The following is a 23,915-nucleotide window of genomic DNA, read 5'->3' on the forward strand; positions in this document are numbered from 1 at the left end:
TAACGGGGATGGTGAGTGTGATAAGGATACTGAGTATGTTAGGGAGAGCGAGTGTGAGAGGGTTAGTAGTTTTAGGGGGACACGTGTGTTCTGCAGCAATAGTGAGTGTGACCGGGACAGTGAGTGTGAGGAGCGTGGGGAGCTCCCGGTGAGGGAGGCCGCCCCACAGTCCCGAGGCTCCTGCCAGCCCCAGGCTGTCACCCGCGGGTCCTGCCCACCGGGCCGCAGAGTGTGGGGCCCCTGGGGGCTGTGACCCTCCGGGTGCCCCATTCGCCCTGCAGACCCCACCGTCCAGGGGCCACCGCCCACCCCAAGGTGCCGGCAGGGGGGCGGGGGGGGGGGCGAGGAGGCCACAGGGGTCCCCAGCCGGGGGTGGCCGAGCTCCTGCAGGGGGGGAGGGGCGGGCAGGTCTCAGCCCCGCCCCCGCCCCCCCCCCCCCGCGCCCCCGCCGCCGCCTGCAGACACCGTCTTTGATGCTCTTTTTCCACCGTTTCGGGTTCTTTAATGTTCCCGCGGCAGCCGCGACCTGCCCTCCGCTCCCCAGCGGGACCCACGCGCCGCCGCCACCGTCAGCACTTTCCTGTCCCGCTTTCCGCGCAGCACCCGGGACTGCAAACCGCCCGCTGCCCGCCCCTGGGGACCCCAGGCCGCCCCCTGCCCCCCGCCGGAGCCAGCGCTGGGGAGGGGCCCGGAGCTGCGGGGGAGGGAGAGGGGAGAGGGAGGGGAGCGGAGAGTTAGGGGAGGGGGAGGGGAGCGGAGGGGGAGCGAGGGGAGAGGAGGGGATGGGAGTGCAGGAGGGCGGGAACAGAGGGGAGGGGAGAGGAGAGGGGAGAGGAGGGCAGGGGGAGGGGGGAGGGAGGGGGAGGGGAGGCGCAGCGGAGGGGAGGGAGGGGGAGGGGAGGGGGGACAGGAGGGGAGGGGAGGGGGAGGAGAGAGGAGGGGGAGCGAGGGGAGAGGAGGGGATGGGAGCAGAGGAGGAGGGGAGAGGAGGGCAGGGGGAGGAGGAATGGAGGGGAGAGGAGGGGAGGGGAGCGGAGGGGAGGGCGGGGGGAGGGGCGGGGAGGGGACGGAGGGGGGCCTGACCCCCGCCCCCCAGGCCTGGACGGTCCAAGGGCGCCCGGGACCAAAGCGGCCGGGACTCGGGCGACCCTGGCGGCCGGTGTCCTGCCCTCGCAGCCCGGGGCAGGGAGTGGGGGTCCCACCCGTCCAGGGGCGCAGCGGGGGCGAGGGCAGGACAGCAGGCCTCCCGGAGGCCCCGCGCCCCTCCCTGAGGGTCCCCTGCGCCCCGCCCCCCGCACCTGTGCCCGCGGCTCCGCTCCGCTCCCCCCCATCCCCACCCACGTGGAGGAGGAGGAAGAGGGGGCGGGGCTGGGGCGGCTCCCGGCCGACTCCGGGGCTTCCTTTCCGCTCACACCTCTGCGGGAGCCGCCGGGGGAGGCGAGCAGGCGGGCTGGCGCTCCGGGCATGGGGACCCCGCGGGGGCCCTGGCCGCTCGTCTGGGCCGTGCTGCAGCTGGGCTGGTGGCCAGGATGGCTCCTAGGTACCCGTCGGGGCTGGGGATGTGGGGTCGGGGCTGGGGATGTGGGGTCAGGGCTGGGGATGTGGGGTCAGGGCTGGGGGCTTGGAGTCAGGGTTGGCGGGTATAGGGACAGGGCTAGGGGGTATGGGGTCAGGGCTGGGGGATATGAGGTCAGGGCTGAGGATATGGGGTCAGGGCTGAGGGCTTGGAGTCAGGGTTGGATGGTACAGGGCCAGGGCTGAGGGGTACAGGGCCAGGGTTTGGGGCTTGGGGTCAGAGCTGAGGGGTACGGGGTCAGGGTTGGGGGCTTGGGGTCAGGGTGGGGGCTTGAGGTCAGGGGAGACCTATGTACCTGGTACCCAGGGAGGAAGCTGTGTGGGGCCGGGCCCTGAGGCCCAGCACGGCCCCTGGCTGCTCACTGTGTGGCTCTGGGCTGGTGAAGTGCCGTCTCTGGACTCCAGCTTCTTGCCTCCTGCCCTCACCTGATGGTGAGCCTGGCCGTGGCCTGTGGGCAGGCGGGAATGTCCCAGCTGTTCCTCCGGGTGGCGGGGACAGGCTTGCTCCCCGTAGGATGGCAGGGCCCAGCCCGCATGCCTCACATTTTCCCAGGGATGGGACCAGCCTCCCAGGGGACTGACGGGCTGCTCCTCGGGCACTGACAGGCTGCTCCTCCTCGGGCTGGAGGGCCAAGCGACGTTTCCAGTGATACCAGCAGGGGAACCGTTGGCGTCAAGTCTGTTCGCTTGTCCCCACCCCACCTGCTGGGGTCTGGGGCTGCTCAACGAGAGTCGTGGGTGTATGTGCAGGGTGCTGAGGGTGGGTTCCCTCGGGGGGTACGGCCCCCAGCCCCCCTACCCGGGGCTCTACTCTGGTCCGAGTCCGTGCCCAGGTAGAGGTGCCCACTGCATGCTTGGGTGTGCCAGCGAAGGTGCATCCCTGGGATCCAGCTCTTTCCTCTGGACCTGGCTGGGCCAGGAGGTGACGGGCCCAGGAAGGAGCACGACCAGGTCCCCGCTGGGGCTGCCCATCCCGGAGTCGTGGTGCTACACTCGGGCCCGCTCAGCAGCAGTGGGTGCACAAGCCCCCCTGCATTTCCTCCCAGCCCAGCTGAGGTCCACAGTCCAAGGGCCTGTACCCAAAGGTGCCCCATGGGGGAGCCTGGCGGGGAGCCCGGGCACAGAGGCAGAAGGGCAATGTCACCCCCGGAGAGGGAGCCGAGGCATGGGGGGGCCCGGACTCACCCCCGGTGGCCCACGACCCACCGGGACCCCTTCCCAAAGCGGGGAAAGATTAGAACGAGATTCTCCAGGTGCTCTCCAGAGTCAGCAGAGCCCACTGGTGGCTCAGCCTGCCTCAGTTTCCCCACCTCAGCCCTGAGCCCTCTACACTGCCTACTCGGTTCCCCCGAGTGCAACCCTTGATTCCGCCCCTTCCCTTTCCCTTCCTAGTGTATTCAGTACTTACTATTCGGGTCACCCTCGGGGACGTCCCCCCACACACACACCTGTTTTTCTTGCATTTTATGAAATGTCCCCAACCAGGTCGTTGGCTGCCCCCTATGCTGGGGCACAAGCGTGAGGAAACGGGCAGGCTCGGACACAGTCAAATGAGCGCATGGGGCTGAGGCCTCCGGCAAGTCCCCTAACCTCAGCGAGCAGCCGGGGTCTGGGCGGCAGCCGGGGACACGGGGACACTCCTGCCCGCCTCGCACTGGGAATTAGATCAGATCAATTACAAAAACCGTCCTCATGGCCTATGGTATGTTTTTTGAAACCAGATTTGTTTTGTTTTAGTTATTTCTTTAACTTATAGTCTTTTTTTAAAAAAAGATTTTATTTATTTATTCATGAAAGACACAGAGAGAGAGGCAGAGACACAGGCAGAGGGAGAAGCAGGCTCCATGCAGGGAATTCGACGTAGGACTCGATCCCGGGTCTCCAGGATCACGCCCTGGGCCAAAGGCAGGTGCCAAACCGCTGAGCCACCCGGGCTGCCCCATCTTTAACTTATAGTCTTGAAAAATGTCTGAAACGTACGGGAAAGTCACAGTGACCACCCTTTACCCAGAATCCCGGGTTGACGGTATTGGCACATTTGCTTTGTCTGGGGCTCCCGAGCCCCGGGGGGCTTCAGCACAGAGGGTCGCTGTCTGGCAGCTGTGGAGGTGGGAGGTCGGAGACCAGGTGAGCGCGGGGCTGGCTCCGTCTGAGGCCAGGAGGAGGGTCCCGGGCAGGCTCTCCCCGCGTCAACCCTTGGGCTTCTTAGCTTGTGGATGGGTCACCCCATCTCTGCTCCAGAGTCGCTCTGCTCCTGCGTCTGTATCTGAAAGTCCCTTTCTTGTAAGGACACCAGTCATGTGGGATTAGGGACCCCTGGGCTCCAGCTTACCTTGGGTAATTTCATCTGCAATGACCGAATTTCTTCTTCTTTTTTTTTTTTTTTAAGTAGGCTCTTTACCCAGTGTGGGCCTCAAACTCACGACCCTGCCATGCAGAGTCACAAGCTCTCCCAGCTGAGTCAGGCCACATAGGGCAGTGCTGGGGATGGGGGCACCAGCACGTAGCCTGGGGAGCACGGTCCTGCTTGCTGCCCTTGCTCAGAGGTCAGGCTCCTCTGCGGACCCTCCGGTGGCTCCCCCCCTCCTCCCGGGACAGTAACTTTGACCCAATCCCTTCATCCAGATGCTCCTGCACCCTGGTCCAGCCGCCCTTCCTGATGGGACCCCAGGGGATGTCACTGCCTCAGTGTCTCCAGGCGCAGGGGGACCCCAGCTCTCCTGTCACCAGGCCTGGCACTCTGGAGTTTTTTTTTCTTCTTTTTTTTCTTAAGATTCTATTTATTTATTCATGAGAGACACCGAGAGAAAGAGAGGCAGAGACACAGGTGGAGGGAGAAGCAGGCTCCCTGCAGGGACCCAGACGTGGGACTCGATCCCGGGACCCCGAGGTCACGACCTGGGCCAAAGGCAGATGCTCAACTGCTGAGCCACCCAGGCGTCCCTGGGTATTTTTCTTCTTTAAATCAAATCTCAATTTTACTTTAGATACAGAAAGCTCAGAATCAGGAATGTCTTCGCGGAGTCCAATTAGCAGCCCTTTATTCGTTTAGGGAACATCGTGAGATGACTCACGGTTTTATGTGTCTTGCCGGATGACCCCCGCCCCGGTATGTCCGGTGGGCACATGGTCCCCACACAGTCACACAGTCTGTTCTCTTATAACGAGAACTTGGGACGCGCTCTCCTTGGCCGCCTGCAGATAGGGGATAGCGCAGGATCCACTACAGTCGCCCTGCTGGGCGTCCCGGCCTGTGACTTACTCGTTTCATAACTGGAGGCTTGTGCCTCTGAACCCATCCTGCGTCTGCCGACACCCGCTCCCCACCTCCGGCCACGGATCCGTTCCCTGATATCCAACTTATAACTTAGAGTTTTTGTTCTTTTCTGGTTCTTGGTTTCTGCCTCCGCAGGTTCATGAGATCACAAGGTGTTTGACTTATCTGTTAGCATGGCGGCCTCCGGACCCACCCGTGTCGTCCTAAATGGCAAGGTGTCATGTCATCCCCTTTAGGGCTGAGTGACATCCCCCTGTGTGTGCCCACGTGTGGACGGAGCGAGGGCTGCTTGTGGATCTTGGCTCGGGTGGCGAGGGCCGCGGTGAACACGGGGGCACAGATGCTGTTTCTGTTCTTTTTGGATTCACGCACAGAAGTGGACTTGCCAGGCTGTGGGGCAGCTGTGTTTCCGGCCCCTTGAGGCCCCTGCGGCCTGCGGCCTGGGGTGGCCGCACCTGCTGGCGCTCCCACCGGCGGCGCGCCGGCCCCTCGCCAATCTTGCCGTTTCCTGTCTGTGCTTCCAGCCAATCTGACAGGTGTGAGGCAGCGTCTGGTTGTGGTTTTGAGCTGCGTTTCCCAACGATGAGTGACGTGGGCCATCTGGACGTCGTCTTTGGAGAAATGTCGTCCAGGTCCCTGCCCAGTATGGTTTGGGGGTTTTGCTGCCGAGTTTCAGGAGAGTCCGCGCCCGGAGACTCAGCCTTCATCAGATAAACGGCTTACCAGTACGCCCCCCCACTCCGTAGGCTGCGTTTCCATCGTGACGGCGCTCTCTGCTGAGCAGGAGCTTCCGAGCTTGGTGCGGTCGCACTTGCCTGTTTCCATGTTGGGGGCCACCATGCGTGCGCGCACGTGCCTACGGGGCTGTGACCTTTGGGGGCGGTTACAGACCCGGAGCAAGGAGGTGAGGGCACCCTGCCCACCTCCCGAGGAGCAAGCGACTTGTGGGGTGTCAGATCCCGACGGTGTGGCGGGTGACACTTTCGGCCCCACAGATGGGATTTGCCCGGACCGGGTGCCGGCTGGTGGACGTGGCACGTGTGGTGTCCGTGGGAGCCAGGCTCCCGCCGCCCTCCACCCACCCCCCAAACCAGAAAGAAGCCCTGGGGGCCCCTTGCCGACATTTTATTATCAAGTACAAGGTGTTTGGTGCGCTTTACATTTGAGCGTTTGGGCCCCAGCAACGTGAGACCCGGCGCACGGAGGGTGCCGCTGTCCCGGCCGCTGCTCTCAGAAGCCGGCTCCCCCGCAGCGCTTCTCTGGGAGGCAGTGGGGTGACGTGACGCGCGCAGCGTCCAGGCCGCTCCAGGAGCAGAGCCCAGGGCCCAGCTGGGGAGGGGTCAGGCCCGGGCTCTGGCCCCCCATCCCCTGGACAGGTACCCAGCCCCGGCCCTCGACAGCCCTGCACCCCATGACGGCAGGGAGCAGGCCGTGCAGCAGCTGCGGGGTGAAGGGCAGGCTGCATGCGAGCCAGGGGTGCGAGCCAGGCTGCCTGCGCTGCGAGGGGGGGCGGGGTGGCGGGAGGCTCCGAGGAGATGCAAGTGGAGCCGGGAGTCCACAGGGCACCAGCAGGGCCAGGAGGCCGCCGTGGGGGCTGAGGCAGAGACGTGGGGCCGGGTGACAGGGCTCTAGGCAGCTCCAGGAGGCCTCCTCGCCAACCTCAGATGCCCGAGGGCCAGCAAGCAGGTGACCCAGGGGTCGCCAAGTCAGGCTGGAGCGGGGTAGTTGAGGGCCTGAACCAAAGCCACTCCGGAGCCCTGGGGAGGCCTGCGGGGCGGTGGGGGGACTCCATGCCCCACGTGGACCCCCGGGGGCCAGCTCTCGGGCGCCCTGGTCCCAGGAGGGCAGGGGTCTGTCCACAGGCCTCGGTGGCGGGGGTGTGGGCCTGGGGGTGGTGCCTTGGAGGGGGCTCCTGGTGGGCATCTGTGATAGGCCAGAGGCAGGCACTTCAGGTGGGGGCGCAGGGGGAGGGCGGCCTGGACATCCAGATCTGTGCCCTCCTTGCACTGTTACTCACGTGACACTTCCTATGGCCACCACGTGCGCTTCTTGCATAAACATATGAAGATGTGGGTTAGAACCGCAAGGAGTCCTGCCGGGTCGGGCTGCTCATGTGTGGTCGGGACGCACCATCACAGACGCCAAAGAGGCCGCCCTGGGCCCCCCACTGTGTCATCCCTGGGACAGCAAGGGCCAGGGCTGCACCAGCCACCCCCCAGCCCGGGCCTGGCCCCCTCCTGCCCCTCCTGGCCAGGGCCACGCGGCCTCTGCAGAGCTGCGGAGATGCAGGGACGTGTGCCACCCTCCCCGCATGTGGCCACCCTGTCCACCAGGGTCAGCTGCACAAGGGGGGCACCCATGTCCAGTTACTGGATGGGCTTCTCGAGGCAGGGCCTCAGCTACAGGGCTGGGCATGTGACTGCCCTGTTCCTCCATCGGTGGCCAAGAGAGGCACCGGGAGGGAGGCCGCAGGGGGTCCAGGCTGGCCAGGTTGGCTGGGACGTAGGCCTTGGGGCGGAGCGGTGGACACTCCCCTGGGTGGTCCCCCAAGCAGGGCCGTAGACACCTAAGGATGCAGGGGGGGCCCCCCCTGGCCCCCCCACCTGCCCAGTGGGGACGTGTGGGAGGAGTTTGGGTCACCTAGGCCCTGGCGGGGCTTGCGAGGGTGGGCGCTGGCCCTGGCCCCATCCCCATCTTGCGGAGCCAGAGTCACTGAGCGAGCAGAACGTTGTGTCCACAGAGGCAGAGGGACCCTAGCTGAGGGCCAGTGTCCCCACGTGTGAGGATCCCCGCCCAGCACGCGTGGCCGTGGGACTTAGAGGCTTGCATGGCCAGAAAGAGCCCAGGGACATGGCTCGGGCAGGTGGACACACAGCCCCGTCCCTGCACTGGCTTCTCTGGTCATCACGGTGTCTGGGGAGCTGCAGGGTGTGGGACATGTGGGTGGGCCAGGAAACAACCTCATGGGGCAGCGTCTCAAGTCTGGGGGCTCCGTCCGCAGTGAGGCGGCCCACGCCTGGAGCAGGTGTGGCAGGGGCCCAGGAGAGGGGCAGGGGCAGGCCCTCAGGGAGGGGGCTGGGAGCCCTGAGGATGTCCCCGGGCCAGGCCCTAGCAGGTGACGGGTCCTGGCGAGGGTGGGCCACAGCCCTGGGGCGGCCTCCATTTCTGTCCACGTGGGGGCGGTGGCCCAGCTGGCCTGTGAGCTCGGGTCTCAGTCGGCAGAGGGCACAGAGGGCCCCGCTCTGACCCGGCCCAGCCCGTGCTTGTCCTGAGAGGGGCCCAAGGCTGCTCCCTGAGCTTTCGTGGGAGGCCCCCCCCGCCCAGCACCCAGGTGCCCACCCCCTCCATGCTCACGGGCCAGGCCCCTGATGAGCCCGGGATTGGGGAGCTAGGAACCTGGTGGCTGGGCCTGCCTGGATTCACATCCTGGAGACGACACGAAGAGGGGGACGGCCCTAACCACTATTGGGGTGGACTTTGGGGTGAAACGGGGAGCCTGGGGGTCAGAGCTGGAATACAGCCCAGGCCTCGAGTCTCAGGGCAAAGGATGGAGTCCTGCGGTGGAGTGGCCTGCTGAGAAGTGAGCGCCTCGTCCCCGGGGGTGTGCAAGAGAGGTTGCCAGGCTCTGAGGCGGGGTCCCGGCGGGGGCTGGGGTGCGAGGCGCAGGGGAGGAGGGTGAGGGGCAGCGTCCCCATGGCCCTGTCTCACCGGCTGCCGGCTCTTTCCCCCCCCCGTCAGACTCCCCCGACAGGCCCTGGAGCCCGCTCACCTTCTCCCCGGCGCAGCTCACGGTGCAGGAGGGAGAGAACGCCACGTTCACCTGCAGCCTGGCCGACATCCCCGACAGCTTCGTGCTCAACTGGTACCGCCTGAGCCCCCGCAACCAGACGGACAAGCTGGCCGCCTTCCAGGAGGACCGCATCGAGCCGAGCCGGGACAGGCGCTTCCGTGTCACGCGGCTGCCCAGTGGGCGGGACTTCCACATGAGCATCGTCGCCGCGCGCCTCAACGACAGCGGCATCTACCTGTGCGGGGCCATCTACCTGCCCCCCAACACACAGATCAACGAGAGTCCCCGCGCAGAGCTCTCCGTGACGGGTGCGGCCCCGCTCCAGCTCTGTCCACCCCCAGCCCGTGGTGGCTGGTACCCAACTGTCGTGGTGGGCGGCACCCAACCCCCTGGTCCTGCTGGGAAGGTGCAGCCTGCGGGAGGGTGTCAGGGGCAGGCGCCTCTCAGGATACGGCTGAGCAGGGGTGCGGCCTGGGCGAGGCTGCTGAGTGCAGGACAGGCCAGGCCCCTCAGGACTTGGGGGGCTGTGTCCCCCCGAGACCCCTCCCCGTGTCCCCCCATGTCTTCCTAAGGCCCCTCCCCAAGTCCCCTCCCTGTGTCTCCCCCATGGTCCCCCAATGTTCCCTCCCTGAGTCCCTGTGTCCCCCGTGTCCCCCCCATGTCCCACCTGTCCTCTCCCCATGTCCCCTCCCCCTGGCCCTCCCAGGTGCACCCCCATGGTCCCCCCCATGTCCCCTCCCTCAGTCCCCATGTCCCTCCATGTCCCACCTGTCCTCTCCCCATGTCCCCTCCCTCTGTCCCCCCCAGGTGCACACCCATGGTCCCCTCATGTCCCCTCTCTGAGTACCCATGTGCCCCCCCATGTCTCACCTGTCCCCTCCCCATGTCTCCCCCAGGTGCACCCCCGTGGTCCCCCCCATTCTCCTCCCTGAGACTCTATCCCCCTCCCCCTCCAGAGAGAACCCTGGAGCCCCCCACACAGAGCCCCAGCCCCCCACCCAGATTCAGCGGCCAGTTACAGGGGCTGGTCATCGGCGTCACGAGCGTGCTGGTGGGTGTCCTGCTACTGCTGCTGCTGACCTGGGTCCTGGCCGCTGTCTTCCCCAGGGCCACCCGAGGTGAGGCCCCAAACCGACGGCGGTCTGTCACCGGCCAAGCCCGAGGCCCCACCCCAGCCTCAGTCCACCTCCCTGTCCTCCCCGCCCTCCTCTTCCTCCCCATCTGGTCTCCCCACACACACCCACATCGTCCACCGCGAGGGCCCCTCAGGGCAGGGCTGGGGCTGGAGCCGTCCTCGCAGGTTCGGGGGCCCCCGCCCGACACCTGCTCTGAGGCGGGTCTGAGGGCAGAGGTTGTGGCCCAGGCCCCACAGAAAGGCAGACGCTGCCCCCACAGGCTGAGCCCAAACCTCAGGCCGCAGCTCAGCCCACAGGACACTGTGAGGCAGCTTCTGGCAGCCACGGGGCTCTGTCGGGACAACCACAGCCCCCAGAGTGACCCTGTCACCACCCCACACACACACCCCGACCGTCCTCCATCCCTCTGACAACAGGGGGCCGCCAGGGGCCAGGAGAAGCAGCCCTGAGGGGCCAGGCAGTCAGGGGACACGGGGCCGGAGAATGGGAAGCCCCACGGGATCCTGGCCCAGCCCCCCACTGCTGGCCCCGGACCCCCCACAAGTGCGCCAGGCCCCGCGGGCTTCACTGCTCCAGGGACTTTCCCCCTTCAGATATTTTTGAGGCTGTGCCGGCCGCAGGTGGCGGGTCCCGGGCACGGCCGCGGGGCATCGGGCAGAGCCGCTTGTTGCCGGTCACTGATGGTGCGCCCACCGAGCGCTGGGCGGCAGGGGCACGCGGGGTGGCACGGGAATGGCACGGGCGGTGCAGCCAGAGGGGGCACCCGTGGCGGGAGCGCCCGAGCCCGGACCCTCAGGGTCCTTGGGGGGGAGTGGGTTAGCCTGAGCATCGGTGGGCGAGAGGACACTGGGTACCCCGATGGCAGATGTGGGACCCCGTGGGCAGCGTCACTGCCGGTGCCCTCCCCTGCAGGTGCCTGTGTGTGCGGGAGCGAGGACGAGCCTCTGGTGAGTTGCCGGGCCCCGCGGCTCCCAGGGCACTGAAGGGAGGGGTCGGGAGCAGCATGCAGCTGAGCCTGCGCACCGGGCGGAGGCCCCGGGAGGGTCTGGGGTGCAGGCCCTGCCACAGCGCGGCCCTGACCCCACCTCCTCTCTAAAGAAGGAGGGCCCCGATGCAGCGCCCGTCTTCACCGTGGACTACGGGGAGCTGGACTTCCAGTGGCGAGAGAAGACGCCGGAGCCCCCGGCGCCCTGTGCCCCGGAGCAGACCGAGTATGCCACCATCGTCTTCCCGGGCAGGCCGGCGTCCCCGGGCCACAGGGCCTCGGCCAGCAGCCCGCAGGGAGCCCAGCCTCCGAGCCCCGAGGATGGACCCGGCCCGTGGCCCCTCTGACCGGCCGCCTCCGCTGGCCCATGTCCTGCAGACTGTCCACCAGGAGCCCAGCGGGCACCTCCCCTGGAGCAGCGAGTAGTGGGGGGCCGGGGGGCTGCTCCGGGGCTGAACCCGTGACCCCCGCTGCCTGTGGCAGCCCTCGTGGCTCTCCTCTCTCGACTCACGACCTGGGGACAGCGGGTGCCCCTGTCCCTGCCCCTGTCCCTCTCCGGGGCTGTGCCTGGGGAAAGGAGGCTCACCCAGGACCGCAGGCCCGGCCCCCTGAGCCAGATGGGCCCCCCCGCCCTGATTGCTGCCCCGTGCTCCCACATGTGCCTCCCTGGGGGAGGGGTCCAGTGCCGCGGCCCCCTGGCTGCCTGCATGTGGGGACACAGGGACACTGGCCAGAGACCCCGCCGGGGATGGCCTGCTGAGGTCCCCTCTAGCCCAGAAACCCAGCCCAGCCCGGGGATCCCACCCTGGGGCCGGGGCCCCGGAGCTCCTCCTGTGGGGAGGCCTGGGGAATCGCTCCTGGCAGGGCAGAGGCAGGGCACCCAGGGGCCACCCTAGCAGCCCAGACACGGGGTGTGGGGGTGATAGCAATGAGGGGAATAGGCAAAGCTGGAGTGACCCCGGCTGAGGCCGAGCTGGGGACGCCCAGGAGCACCTGCCCCTGGCGCCCACGCATGGTGCTATTTAAAGGGGCCTTGCCGGGCATGGCGCAGGTCTGCTGCCCGGGCATGGAGGCCAGTGGCTACCAGCTGTCAGGGACTCAGGAGCGTACGTCCTGTCTTAGGTTCCGCGAACACTCAGAAGCCCCTCACCGTGTTCTATTATATTATAATTAAATAACGACAAAAGCTCTAAGGAAAGCCTAGTTTTCTCCTGCTCCTGTGACTCTGGGGGGCAGGGAGGAGGTCCTGCCTGAAGGGGAGGAGGAAGGACGCGCCAGGCCTCCCCAGGCCCGGCCTTCACCCTCCGGGCCTCACCCACGCCGTCCCCGAAACACACAGACCCTCCAACGCGCCTCCTCCCCATTGCCCCCCACATGCATGGGGTGCCCGCCCCCGTCCCCAGCACTCCCCGCACACCTAACAGCCCCTCCCAGAGCAGCAGAGCCCCAGGCCCGGCGGGCTGCACAGGCCGTGGGTGCCAAGGTGGGAATGGTCCCTCCCACATGCAAGGGGGCGTCTGCTCCAGCGAGAGGGGGTCTCAGTTCCTGTCCCCTTGCCCCTTCCCAGGGCGCCTTGTGCAAACCCCGGCACCCCCCCCAGCCCTCTACGTGCACCCACTGGTGCCCGCCACACTGGGGTCCTGTCCTGGCTGGCGCGGGAGGTAGGATCGCAGGCCCAGGAGAAGGCGCGGATGTGCCGCTTTGCTCCAGACGTGCCAGGCCAGGCCTCATGGCAGGGGAACGCCGCCAGGGAGGTTTGCAGGTGGCACAGGCCGGTGTGCCTGGAAAACCCAACAGCCTCCATGGAGTCACCAGAAAAGGGAGTCGAGCAGCGCATATAACACCCAGAAATAAATGGCTTCCATATATCCAGACAGTAGCCAGTCAGAAGAAAAATTGGCAGAGGATCTTCCACCCGCAACAGCAACACAAGAGCTAAAATGCCCGAGAAATGTGCGAACCCACGGGGAGCTGGGCCTGAGCGCGGAAAACCCTCGACACCATCCAGAGGCCCGTTGTCCCCACGTTCACCTGTAGACATGACACGATCCCAATAAAAACCCACATCTGTGCAACTGAGCAGTTCAGACGGAGAAATTGCAAGCCGGCAGGAGCCAAAGAAACCAAGAAAAGAAAGTGAAAGAGGAGCAGCTTTCTCAGATGAACCATTTGCGACGGAGATGGACGGAGCCGCCCGCGTGCCTGAGGACGTGGGGACACGCTGACGTGGTCAGAAAGGGCGTTCACGGCCACCCATACAGGTATGAGGCCGACTTGGTGCAGTTTCTGGATGTAAAGGGGGTCTGTGGGGTCCGGGGCCGACGGCTGAGATGCCTTGTGGGCAGAATGGGGGTTTTCTCAAAGCCGGGGTAGGGATCGGGGGGCACAGAGAGCCGGCCCCGCTGCCCCTGTGCGGGGCTTGTCAGGGGCACGTGCTCCCCTGCCTCTGCGGCTAGCGTCGGCCCCAGCCCCGGGTGGTCTAGTGAGTCGGGGCTCCCTGCAGAAACGATCCCCTCCACCTCCCCAGGCATCCGTCACCGGGCTGTGGGGACATCGCAGGGACATCTACTGCATCTCCGCGTCCTGCTGCCTGTTGCCCACATCACTCTCACTTCTCACGCCATGGACCCCGCACAGATCCCAAATAGAACTATAAACGGGAAACCCTGCAAGACGCAGAGGGCTGGGGCGAGTTCCTTCACGGAGGAGCAGGAAAACCTTCCTAATGCTGCCTCGAAATCAGCAGCATAAAGAGAAGGTTGAGACAAATTGGAAAACACTTTAATGTGGCAAAAAAAAAAAAAAGTGTCAAAGCGAGCTAAGGGAAAGTATTTGTAATGCTACATAAAAGGTCAGGGCTGCGATTATGTAAAGATGTAAAATAAGGAAAGGGCAAGGGCACAGGCACAGCGGAAAAGTGAACAGAAGATATGACGAGGCAGTGCTCACCTACACACACAGACACATGCACGTGCACGCGGACTCGTGTGCACACATGGACACCAGCATGTGCACACGCGTGCACGTGGACACGTGTATGCACATGCACACCCACACGTGTATGCACACCATGTACACAAGGACACACACATGTGCACATGTAGCACACACCATACACACATAGATGTTTTCCACGTATGTATATACATCCTCTTAAGCAGCAAAAGGATGTTCATTGTTACTCCTAAGAAAAATGCAGATTACAACCACCGGAACCATGAGGATGCGCCCTAGAGGGGGGTGGGGGGAGTCGGGGAAGCGGGCCCCGCCGGCACGACTGGAGAATTGTGTTTTTTTTTTTTTTTAAGATTTTATTTATTTATTCACGAGAGACACAGAGAGAGGCAGAGACACAGGCAGAGGGAGAAGCAGCTCCCTGCAGGAGCCCGATGTGGGACTCAATCCCAGGACCCCGGGGTCACGCCCTGAGCCCATGGCAGACGCTCACCCACTGAGCCCCCCCAGGTGCCCGAGAATTGTGCTTTAGCCGGCAGTCAGCTGAGCATCTGTCCCTTGACCCAGGAATCCACAGGGAGAAGCATCTGCCAGGAGAGGCCCCGGGAGTGGGGGCGGGGAGCAGGAGGGCCTGACCCAGGCTCTGAGTGAAGCGGGGGCTGCAGTGCTGCTCAGTGTGGGGTGCAGGCCCCAAGGAGGGTGGCAGCTCACTGCCCCTCAAAGGAACCGAGTTCACCTCCTATCAAAAGATAAGGGAGCCCTGGGACATCCGGGGGGCTCAGCAGTTAAATGTCTGCCTTTGGCTCAGGGCGTGATCTCAGGGTCCGGGGATTGAGTCCCACATCAGGCTCCCCGCAGGGAGCTGCTTCTCCGTCTGCCTGTGTCTCTGCCTCTCTCCCTCTGTGCCTTTTATGAATAAATAAATAAAATCTTAAACAACAACAAAAAAAAAAAGATAAGGGAGCCCTGTGAGCCTTAAAAAATACCAAAATTACAAGTAAAAATCTAATGGATTAACACATTTTGGGTATGCTTTTTAAAAAACAAGTTCATATTCTAAAAAAAAAAGGACAAAAACGCACAAAGCAGAGAGGGCAGGAAGCGGTGGCCTCACCCAGCCACCGGCCGGGCCACCCGCTGGCAGCACGGTGGCTCAGATAAGAAGCGAGCACGCAGGGCGCAGTCAGCACTTTGCTGCTCATCTTCCCGGAACCGGCCCCTGCCCCCGCCCCCACTGTTTCCATCACCCCCTTCTCCCCCACCCTGCTCTGCTGCCAGGCCCAAGGCCTGGCTGGGGCAGCTCGCCCACGCCCACCCTGCAGGTCCCTCCCACCTCACCCAGGGTGCAAGTGGCTGGGGGGGGGGGTTGCAGGAGGACTGGTACCAGCCTGGGCTTTGCAAATGAAGCTCGAGGCCTTGCTAGAGAACTCCCGGCCTAAGTAAGGCCTGTGGCCACACCAACAGCGGGGCCAGGGGAGCCCCACGCAGGGAGTGCCTCTGCCCGGGTGCAGATCCCTCCTACCACCTGAGCTCACCCCTTCCCTGTACAGAGCTGGGGACAAGAGCTGGCCACCTCAATACAGGAGTCCCGGGTCACGCAGGACGGGAAGGGCAGGTGTCCCAGCCCTACCCGGAAATCCAAGGTGGGGCCCTTGAGGACCGGGGTGTGGGGCACGGGCAAAGGTCTCCCGGCAGGACAGACGTACCAACCCCGAGGGGGACCTGCCCTGCGACCGGGAAGGCAAGGCTGGGGGCCCAGGCCCCGGGGTTTCGGCCCCGGCAGGTGGGTAGCAGGTCTAGACAGACACCCCTCCGTGCATGGGTGAGGCTCCTGCGTTCTTGGGGAATTGGGTGCAGAGTGGGGGCGGCCTAGCCAGCACCACATTGACCCCCACTGCTGGAGCCCATCAATGGCTGCTCAACCGTGGCCTCCGGGGGGTCCCATGTCCTCAGACCCCAGTCCCACAGTCCCACCCACCTGTGGGGCCCATGTGCAGGGCTCCAGAGCCACCGCCTCAAGGTGACAACGGCCAATAACATTTCCAAGAGTCCACGGGCCGAGCACCCGCCCAGTCTGCAGCCCCAGCCACGCACCCTCTCCGCTCGCTCTCAGGCCCGTGCTGCTTTAAGGGACCAGACGTGCTTTAAAGCAGCTTAGGCTCACGGGGAGCAACGGAGCAGTAGCTCACAGCCTCCGGCACCGCCCCCCGCTCCCCCAGCCTCCCCGGGTCAACGGGCCCCTTAGACGTGCAACCATTAGTGCTGAGCCGACGGCGGCCCGGAATCTGTGATGCGCTGGGCCTTACTCTCGGTGCTGTGCACCCCATGTCCCCGCCAGCCGGGGCCACACGACGCAGCCTCCCCGCCAAAGGACCCCCAGGCTCCACCCGTTCATCCCTCGCTCCCACCACCTCCAGCGACCACTGGCCTTGCCCCCATGTCACAGGCCTGCCCTTCCGCGTCACCGGCATCACACGGCGGTAACCGCCCGCGTTGGCCTGACTTAGGGACGCGCACGCATCTCGGCTCCCCCACGCCTCCTCTGGATGCACATCCACGTACTCAAGGGCCCCCTGCTTCCCGGCAAGCTTTGGCAACCGTGAACAATGCCGCCGTGAGCACTCACACGCGGGATCCCGTGTGGACGTGAGAAGCACAGTGCCGGATCCCATGCCACGACGTTGCTTAGTTTTATAAGAAATGGCCGAGCTGTCTCGCGGCTGGTGCCCCGTCCTGCGCTCCCACCAGCCCGAGGGGCGAGTCCCGGCGGCTCTCATCCACCCTTGGGGCCCACGGCGCTGCGGGCGGTCCAGGTGCCCGCATCCTGACCCGGCCCCGTGGGGTCTTGTTTGTGGGCTCCTTCCCGATGACATATGCTGTGCAGCATCTTTCCATATGCTCGGTCGCCAAAATATACAAACAACTCTTAAAATTCACCAATAAAACAAAAAAAGAGGCAAAAGCTCAAAATAGTCACTCACCAAAGAAAGTGCACAGATGGCACAGCCGCTTTGGGAGGCAGGCTGGGCAGCTTCCTGCGATGCGGAAGCACCGGATAAACCAGCGCGAATCACCCCGAAATGCTCGACGGAAGCCACATGCCCTGGGGTTCTCCTGGTGTGTAGGTTTTGAATTATGGATTCAGATTATTTACTAGGATTCTTCAGATTTCCTATCTCCTCTTTAATAAGTTGTATTTTTCCAGGAATTGTACATTTAGTCTACATTTTCAAGTTTATTGGCATAAAACAGCTCCGAACACCTTGAGATCTTTGAACGTCTGCAGGAGCCCAGCGGGCCCGCTCTCACTCCTGATCCTGGTTCTATGCTCTCTCTCTCTCTCTCTCTCTAAATCATCAGCCTCATCAGGGGTTTATCAGTTTTATTAGTTTTTTAAAAACCGGATTCTGGCCCTATTTGTTCCTTCCACTGCATTATTTTTCCTGCCCTGTCTGGTTTTGCTCCTGACTCTCCTCTTCCTTCTGCTTCCCCTGGACTCGGTTTGTCGCCCCTTCCTCAGGTGGGGGCATCCGCGGGCCACCCCCCCCACCGTGTTCATCTCCCAGACTGTGTGCAGTGTTCGCATAATTTCAAAATCTTTTCTCATTTTCATTTTCTCATTTTCAGAAGCCATGCGGCTTCTTCTTTGAACAAGGAGTGACTCGGAATCATGTTTCTTAATTTTCAGACACAAGGAAGGTTTTTAATTTCCTTTCGTTTTTATTTCACTGTAATTTTCAATCCTCTGAAGTCTTGCAGAGACTCGGTTGCGTGATCCCACGTAGCATCAATTTCTACACCTGCGTGCGTGTGAACACGCGGTTCCTCCTGCGGTTGCTGGGTGCGCGCATGTCTGTTAAGTCAAGTCTGTTAGTCAAGTGGCCAAGTCCGTGTCCTCACTGACCGTCCGTCTGGCCCGTCAAGTTCCGAGACGTGTGTCTACAATCTTCTACTACAACTAGGGATCTGTCTTCTCCTACACGTCTGCCCGCTCTCCTTCCGCGCTATGGAGCGCACCGTCAGGCGCCCACCGCGGGTGTGGCCCGAGCGCCCATCAGGAAGGCCGGCAGCGCTCTGGGGGCTTGTCCCCGGGGGGGCGCGGCTCGGGGCCCCCGCGCACGTTCTGCAGGACCTCAGCAAGGGAGAACATGCAGAAGGAGATCTCCTCGTAGGAGACCCTGGCCCCACTCTCATACAGACAAGCAAAGGTCAGGGCTCCCTTGGGGGTGCGCCCGACGGATGCCAGGTCAGAGTAGCCGCTGGGGCCCTCGTAGATCACCCAGGGCTCCGTCCAGCTGTGGGGGTCCAGGGGGGAGCGGCTCAGGCGGATTCCCATGTGGAGCCGAGCCCTGCGCCCCGTTGGGTGGGAATACAGCAGCCAGGTGGGGCTCTGAGACAGGGTGGCTGGGGGCCCTGGGAGCTTCGGGGTCCGGGCCTTCCTGGGGTCCCTGAGCCCAGGCCCTGGGCCAGGCTCCTCAGGGCCGTCCCTGCACCCCTCCATCCTGCTGAGCCCCTGGTCCCTTTGGGGGTCTCTGGTGCCCTCCTTTGACGGCTCCTGGACTCCGGTACAGAGGCGTGGGGCCTGGGGGTGGTTTCTAGCACCCGCTGACCGTCCCTCACCCCTTGGCCCGCTGGAGAGAGGGGCAGGAAAGCCCAGGACGCTGCCCTGGCAGCCCCGGGAGGTCTCAGCCAGGGCGGGCACGAGCTCCCCGGGCAGGAAGGAGGTGCCCCCGTCTGCACTGAGCGCCTGCACGCGGCTGCCCAGGGGGCTCCGGGCGTTGCAGTAGAGGACGCTGCCGGCCTGCCCGCCGTCCACCACGGCCAGCTGGCACTCGCCCGAGCGGAGGTTGGGCACGAGGCCTCCGCGGTGCCAGGTGCGTCCGTGGTCGTCGCTATAGAAGGTGAAGGCGTGGGGGCTGGTCCTGCAGATCCTGCCGAAGCACTCCCGCCGGTCCACGCGGTACGTGTAGGCTGGCACCAGCAGGCGGCCCGAGGGCAGCTGGATGCCATGGCCTGGGCCCACAGCGAACGTGGCCCAGTCTGCAGGCAGAGGGCGGCTGGTTATCCCAGCAAAGGGACAGCCGCGGCCGCAGCCACATACGGTCACCCTGGGGGTTGGGGAGGATCCAGAGCCGGGGCCTCAGATTAGGGAACAGCTTCTGAGGAAGCCACCACTGACCGGGCCCCCTTATCCGCTCTGCTGCCCAGTCTGCACCCCCCAGGGCTGGACAAGCCTCTCTCCACCATTAGCAAGAGCAGGGAGCCCGGGAAGGCCACTCGGCCAGGTTCTCAGCTGGGAGCAGACAGCCAGTCCCTGAGCGGGGAAAACACAGGCTCGGTCCCGACAGAAGGCGGCAGAGGGCAGAGGGCGTATGAGCACCGTGGGGGGGCCTGAGCCCCAGAGGAGCAGGTGGGTGGCTGTGTCCTGTCCACGCCTCAGAGCCCACCACACCCCTGGGCTCAGATCCCACCTACAGGGCCAGCGACCCCTCAGAGGGCCCTGGGCGGTCAGGCCCGAGGGGAGGGCGCAGCAGGAAAGCAGGGAAAGCTTTAGGGCCAGGCCGGTGCCCAGTCCTGCACCCCCGCTGCGGTTCGCAGGCAGAGGGACAGTGTGAAGGAGGGACCTGGCCGCGGGGTTTGGGTGCTGAGAGCGAGGGACCTCGGCGCTCAGGCTCGCGAGATGGCCTGGTCCGGTCCGGCCCGGCCCAGCGGGGTCACCCACGCCCCGTTACAGGCCCCACGGTCCCGGGAAGAAACGCAGTGGGGGGCCCCGGGGCTTGGGGCCCAGGAGGCAGGTCGTGTGGTGCCCTCCCCGCCCCCTGCACCTCACACGCCCCTCCCCTGCTCGGCCCCGCCCCCACCTCACAGCCCCACCTACCCTGCTCGGCCCCGCCCCGCCCCCCTCGCGCACCTCACCCCCCCCCCCCCCCCCCGCTCAGCCCCGTCCCCCGCCTCCCTGCACCTCATACCCCCAACTACCTGCTCGGCCCCGCCCCTCTCCGCCCCTCCCTGCACCTCACACGCCCCTCCCCTGCTCGGCCCCGCCCCTCCCCGTCCTACCCCCCCCCCGCACCTCACACCCCCCCTCACCCCCGCACCCCTGCCCCCCCCGCCCCTCACACCCCCACCTACCCTGCTCGGCGCCGCCCACCGCCTCCTCCGTGAGGTCCCTGGCGGCGCCCCAGCTGCGCCCCGCGTCCCGGCTGGTCACGCAGCAGAGGCGAGCGGCGTTCCTGCCCGCGGCGATCTGCGCGGCCTCGGGCGTGCGGCCCCGCACCGCGATGAAGAAGAGGAAGACGGTGGCGGTGCGGGCGTCGTGCACCGGGCAGGGGTTCATGGAGCGGTGCTCCTCCAGGGCCGCCGTCGCCAGCACGCGCGCGGCGCCCCACTGCGCGGACACGGGGGGGGGGGGGCGGCAGGGCGCGCGGCCTCAGTTTACCTGCGCGCGGCGGTGCCCCGCCCCCGGCCCGCCCCGCCCACGCCCCGCCCACGCCCCCGCCCACGCCCCGCCCACGCCCCGCCCCCTGGTCGCCCAGCCCCCGGCCCGGCCCGCCCACGCCCCGCCCCCGACCCGCCCCGCCCACGCCCCGCCCCCGAGCGCCCGCCCCGCCCACGCCCCGCCCCCTGGTCACCACGCCCAAGCCCCGCCCCCCTGGTCGCCCAGCCCCAAGCCCCGCCCCCCTGGTCGCCCCGGCCCCGCCCCCGTGCGCCCGCCGCTCACCCGCACGGAGCCCCCCGCCAGCGTCCCGCTCCGCTGCACCAGGCGGTGGGCGTGGGCGTCGTCGGGGCTGAGCCGCTGCTCCGCGAAGGCCAGCAGGGCGGGCGCGGGGGGCACGGGCAGCAGCGCGGGCACCCGGTAGGTCAGGCCGCTCCTCTCGCGCCGGAACAGCACGGTCCGCTCGGGGACGCGCGGGGCCCCCATGCTCTGCGCGCCCCAAGCCCAGGGGTCAGCTGGGGCGCCCCCGCCCGCCTGCGCCCACCCGAGACTGCCCTGCAGGTGCACCCCCCCAGCCTCCCTGGGCCCGCCCCCCAAAGCCCGGCCCCCGCCCCTGCCCCTGCGCCCCTGAGGCCCGCAGGCACCCTGCCTCCTCTCCGCCTGTCCTGGGAGTAGAGCCCGGCCCGGGCCCCTGACTCTGCGCACCCTCCACCCTCAGCCCAGGACGCCCGCCCAGCAGGGGGCTGGCCACGTGGATGGTCGGGGCCCACACTGGTCGGGTTTCCCCCAAAGAGCGCCCCAGACCACAGGGTGCAAGGGCAGGGAGACCCGACCCGCTGGGCGCCCGGCTCACTCTGTCCGACAGGCGCTCTGGGAGATGCCCTCCCGCCCCCCCCACCCCACCGCACCCCTCCCCTCCCCTCCCAGATCCGGGGCTGTGGGGTTCCAGGAGTGGCCCAGGAGAGATGGGGAGGGGCCTTGCTGAAGCCAAGAGAGGGGTGCGTGGGTCTCCTGCAGAGAAGGGGCCTGAAGTCCAGGTTCTAGCAGGACATCCGCAGGGGTAGGGGACCAGCCACCCTGCCCCTTGGGCTTCTGAGCAAAGCGGGGATGTGGGGGGCGAACAGTGAGGTCCAGCAGAACAACCCCAGCCACGGGGTGCCCCAGATGCCTCCCACATGGGCCTCGAGGGAGCTAGAGGCAGCACAGGCTAGAGGAGCAGTGAGAGTGACCCCAAGGAGGCCTTGGACGTCACCACCCTGCTGTCCTGCCCCGTCCTGGGGAAGGGGGGCCAGGCCAGCTCTAGTCTGGGCACTGGGGGTTCCACTGGGAAAGAGCTGCTCCCACACTATAGGAGGAGGAGACACAGCCCACAGCCGAGGCTGCAGCCAAGACCCCTCAGTGTCTGACCTCCCTGTGTCTGAGCCCCCCAGCCTCTGAGCCCCCCAGCATCCAAACCCCCCAACATCTGAGCCCCCTGTGTCTGAGCCCCCCAGGGCTGAATCCTGCAGCCGAGCCCGCAGCTGGACACAGAGACAGGAAGCCAGGCTGGGGGAGGCGGGCTGAGCCTGGGGGTTCCCACAGTGCAGGCTAACCTGGGGGTAGGCAGAGAGGAGCCAACCCTCTAGGCATTGGGGGGGGGTCGCCCCAGCTGGAAGCCACCAGGACGTTAGCATGGCCCCATAAGGCCCTCCTTGCCGCTGTCCAGTCCTCTCTTCCACAGCCCAGCACCCTGAACCCTGGCTGGGCTCCTGCTCCCCCTAACCCTGTCAGGGCTCCCGTCCTTCAGAGGTCGGGAGGTTGCCTCACTGATGCTGGGAGTGTGCTCCCAGGGAACCCCACGAAGGGACACACGGGGCAGGGGTGTGCACCTGGGGTCTGCAGTCCCCGCTGGGGCCCTTCCTCCCATGTGCACAGCAGCTGTGGGCTGGCCCTGGCCCTGGAGGGACGTGAGTGAAGGCACGTGGTGAGGGAGCCCCGCACAGTCGGGGGCTGCAGATGGCAGAAGGTGGGGGCACCCGGGCGGGACTCGGGGCAGCCAGGGCCACTGCCACTGGAAGGGACCTGGGACTCAGCACCGAGTCAGATGGCAAGACACCCCACATCACACTCAGGAGCATGGCTCTCAGGACCGGACGGTGCACGTGCAGGAGCCAGCGGGATGGACAGGGGATAGCTGGGGACAGAATGAACACCCCTATACAGCAGTGGCCATGCTGGGACCCACGGGAGGCCACACTGGCTGGCTCAGCCTCCACCCCCGAGGTCCCCCCCCACAGGCCCGCACCTCAGGCCACCTGTTCCCAAGGCCACCTGCTCCTGAAGGCCCCCAGTGGGCAGCGCACACTGAGTCCAGCAGACGCCCTGCCAACCTCAGCTCTGCCCCCTGCAGCCTCTGGGGCCGTGAGAGCCGCTCCTGTGTCCTGCAAGACCTGGGCCACCCCCCGGCCTCCAAAGGGTGACTGTGCCCAAGTGCAAAGCAGGTGCAGCTGCCGCGTGTCCCTCCAGGCTGAACAGACACAAGGGGACATTGTCTCCGCTTGGCTTACTCCACAGGCCCTGAGACCCCCTGGACTCTAGGCCCCCCCAACTCCCCCAGGGACCCAAGCAGGAGAGATGGAGGCCCACAGACCAGCTGCTCACACTGCCACCTGCACAGAGCAGGACAGGCACCCCGGGCTATCCTGTGTGGGCCCCGGGTCTCTGCAGAGCCCCAAAGTCCCAGGACGACCCCCTCAACCTAAGAGGAAGAGTTCTCTTCCTCAGGGGCAGCTGGCCAGGTCTGGCCATATCAGTAGGTTCCAGGGCTTGGTGTGAGCAGGGTAGGATGGCTGTGCCCAACATCCCGCCCTCAGAAAGCCGTCCCCCCACCCCCACCCTCCCATCAGCAGGTCTCCGCCCCCGCCCAGGTCAGGACCCCAGCCTGCTGGGGGTCACTTAAACGCGTGTCTATCTATCAACAGCAAAGGGCTTTGCATACGCGTTTGGCCGTTTGGCGGAGGGGTCCTCCTGGCCCTGTCACTTCCGGAAGGGTCTCCAGTCTGGGTGAATGTCCTGGGCCGAGCCGGGGGCCAGGACTCAGTTACAAACCACGGGCCTGGGGGAGCCGGGCCCCACACTCCTGCAGGCTGGCCGGCCCCCACTTTGACCCGCAGCCCCCCAGCCAGGTCACCTGCCCTCCGCGGCTACCCCGGGGCCCTGGAGGGCACCTGCTGCTCTGACCAGGAAACTGTCCCACGGGGGCACCGTGTGGAGCATATGGCCAGGCGGCCCTCAGCCCACAGAGCGCACACCGCCCTTGCCCAAGGGCAGCCTGGGGGGACGGAGGAGCTGTGAGGGGCCAGGGGCAGGTGAGCAGGGAGGGGACTCACCGGACGTCGCAGGAAGGCCGTGGAGCTGGCTGCGGGGCAGCTGCAGTTGCTCCTGCTTCTCCAACCCAGTGAGCGCAGCAGGGACAAGGGCTGGCTGTGCGGGGCGGGAGCTGGGGCTGGCGGGGTCCCAGGGCTGCGTCCTGCCAGCTGTGTGGCCCCCAGAGAGGGCGGTGCAGATGGGCACGGCGGGGGGGCGGTGCAGCTCTCTCCGCCCTGCGGTGCCTGGAACTAGGAGCTCACCTCCAACAAGGCTGGGCTGGGACCGCGGGTGCCAAGGGCCGCAGCTGACCGCTGACCCCTGGATCTCTGCTGCCTGCAAGCCTCCTCCAGAGACCTGCCCCCGGAAACCCAAGTGAGCACTCATGACCCTCCCAGCACGACTCGGACCCCCAG

At 65.9% G+C, this 23,915-nt stretch overlaps 2 protein-coding genes across 2 annotated transcripts; one reads left to right on the forward strand and one right to left on the reverse strand.

The window, feature by feature from the left end:
* The first annotated feature begins 1,464 nt into the window (after positions 1 to 1,464).
* On the forward strand, positions 1,465 to 11,110 carry PDCD1 (programmed cell death 1). The gene is made up of 5 exons (XM_055345768.1): positions 1,465 to 1,540; positions 8,591 to 8,950; positions 9,599 to 9,760; positions 10,691 to 10,725; positions 10,877 to 11,110. Exons 1-5 carry the CDS (start codon positions 1,465 to 1,467, stop codon positions 11,108 to 11,110), a joined length of 867 nt encoding a protein of 288 aa, XP_055201743.1.
* Positions 11,111 to 17,257: 6,147 nt separating this feature from the next.
* On the reverse strand, positions 17,258 to 23,570 carry NEU4 (neuraminidase 4). Its single transcript, XM_055300180.1, has 4 exons — positions 23,523 to 23,570; positions 20,440 to 20,643; positions 19,851 to 20,106; positions 17,258 to 18,758 (listed from the first exon to the last, which is right to left on the reverse strand). Exons 2-4 carry the CDS (start codon positions 20,638 to 20,640, stop codon positions 17,773 to 17,775), a joined length of 1,443 nt encoding a protein of 480 aa, XP_055156155.1. The 5' UTR covers positions 20,641 to 20,643; positions 23,523 to 23,570; the 3' UTR covers positions 17,258 to 17,772.
* Positions 23,571 to 23,915: the final 345 nt, after the last annotated feature.

This window comes from Nyctereutes procyonoides, unplaced genomic scaffold (genome assembly GCF_905146905.1).
Source record: "Nyctereutes procyonoides isolate TBG_1078 unplaced genomic scaffold, NYPRO_anot_genome, whole genome shotgun sequence".
Classification (NCBI taxonomy): Eukaryota; Metazoa; Chordata; class Mammalia; order Carnivora; family Canidae; genus Nyctereutes; species Nyctereutes procyonoides.

Coding starts and splice junctions, on each gene's coding strand:
- PDCD1 (XM_055345768.1), top strand. CDS start 1,465: ATGGGGACCCCGCGGGGGCCCTGGCCGCTCGTCTGGGCCGTGCTGCAG. Junction 9,761..10,690: donor CTTCCCCAGGGCCACCCGAG/GTGAGGCCCCAA, acceptor CCTCCCCTGCAG/GTGCCTGTGTGTGCGGGAGC. Junction 10,726..10,876: donor GGAGCGAGGACGAGCCTCTG/GTGAGTTGCCGG, acceptor TCCTCTCTAAAG/AAGGAGGGCCCCGATGCAGC.
- NEU4 (XM_055300180.1), bottom strand. CDS start 20,640: ATGGGGGCCCCGCGCGTCCCCGAGCGGACCGTGCTGTTCCGGCGCGAG. Junction 20,107..20,439: donor TGGCGGGGGGCTCCGTGCGG/GTGAGCGGCGGG, acceptor GTGTCCGCGCAG/TGGGGCGCCGCGCGCGTGCT. Junction 18,759..19,850: donor GGTGGGCGGCGCCGAGCAGG/GTAGGTGGGGGT, acceptor CTCTGCCTGCAG/ACTGGGCCACGTTCGCTGTG.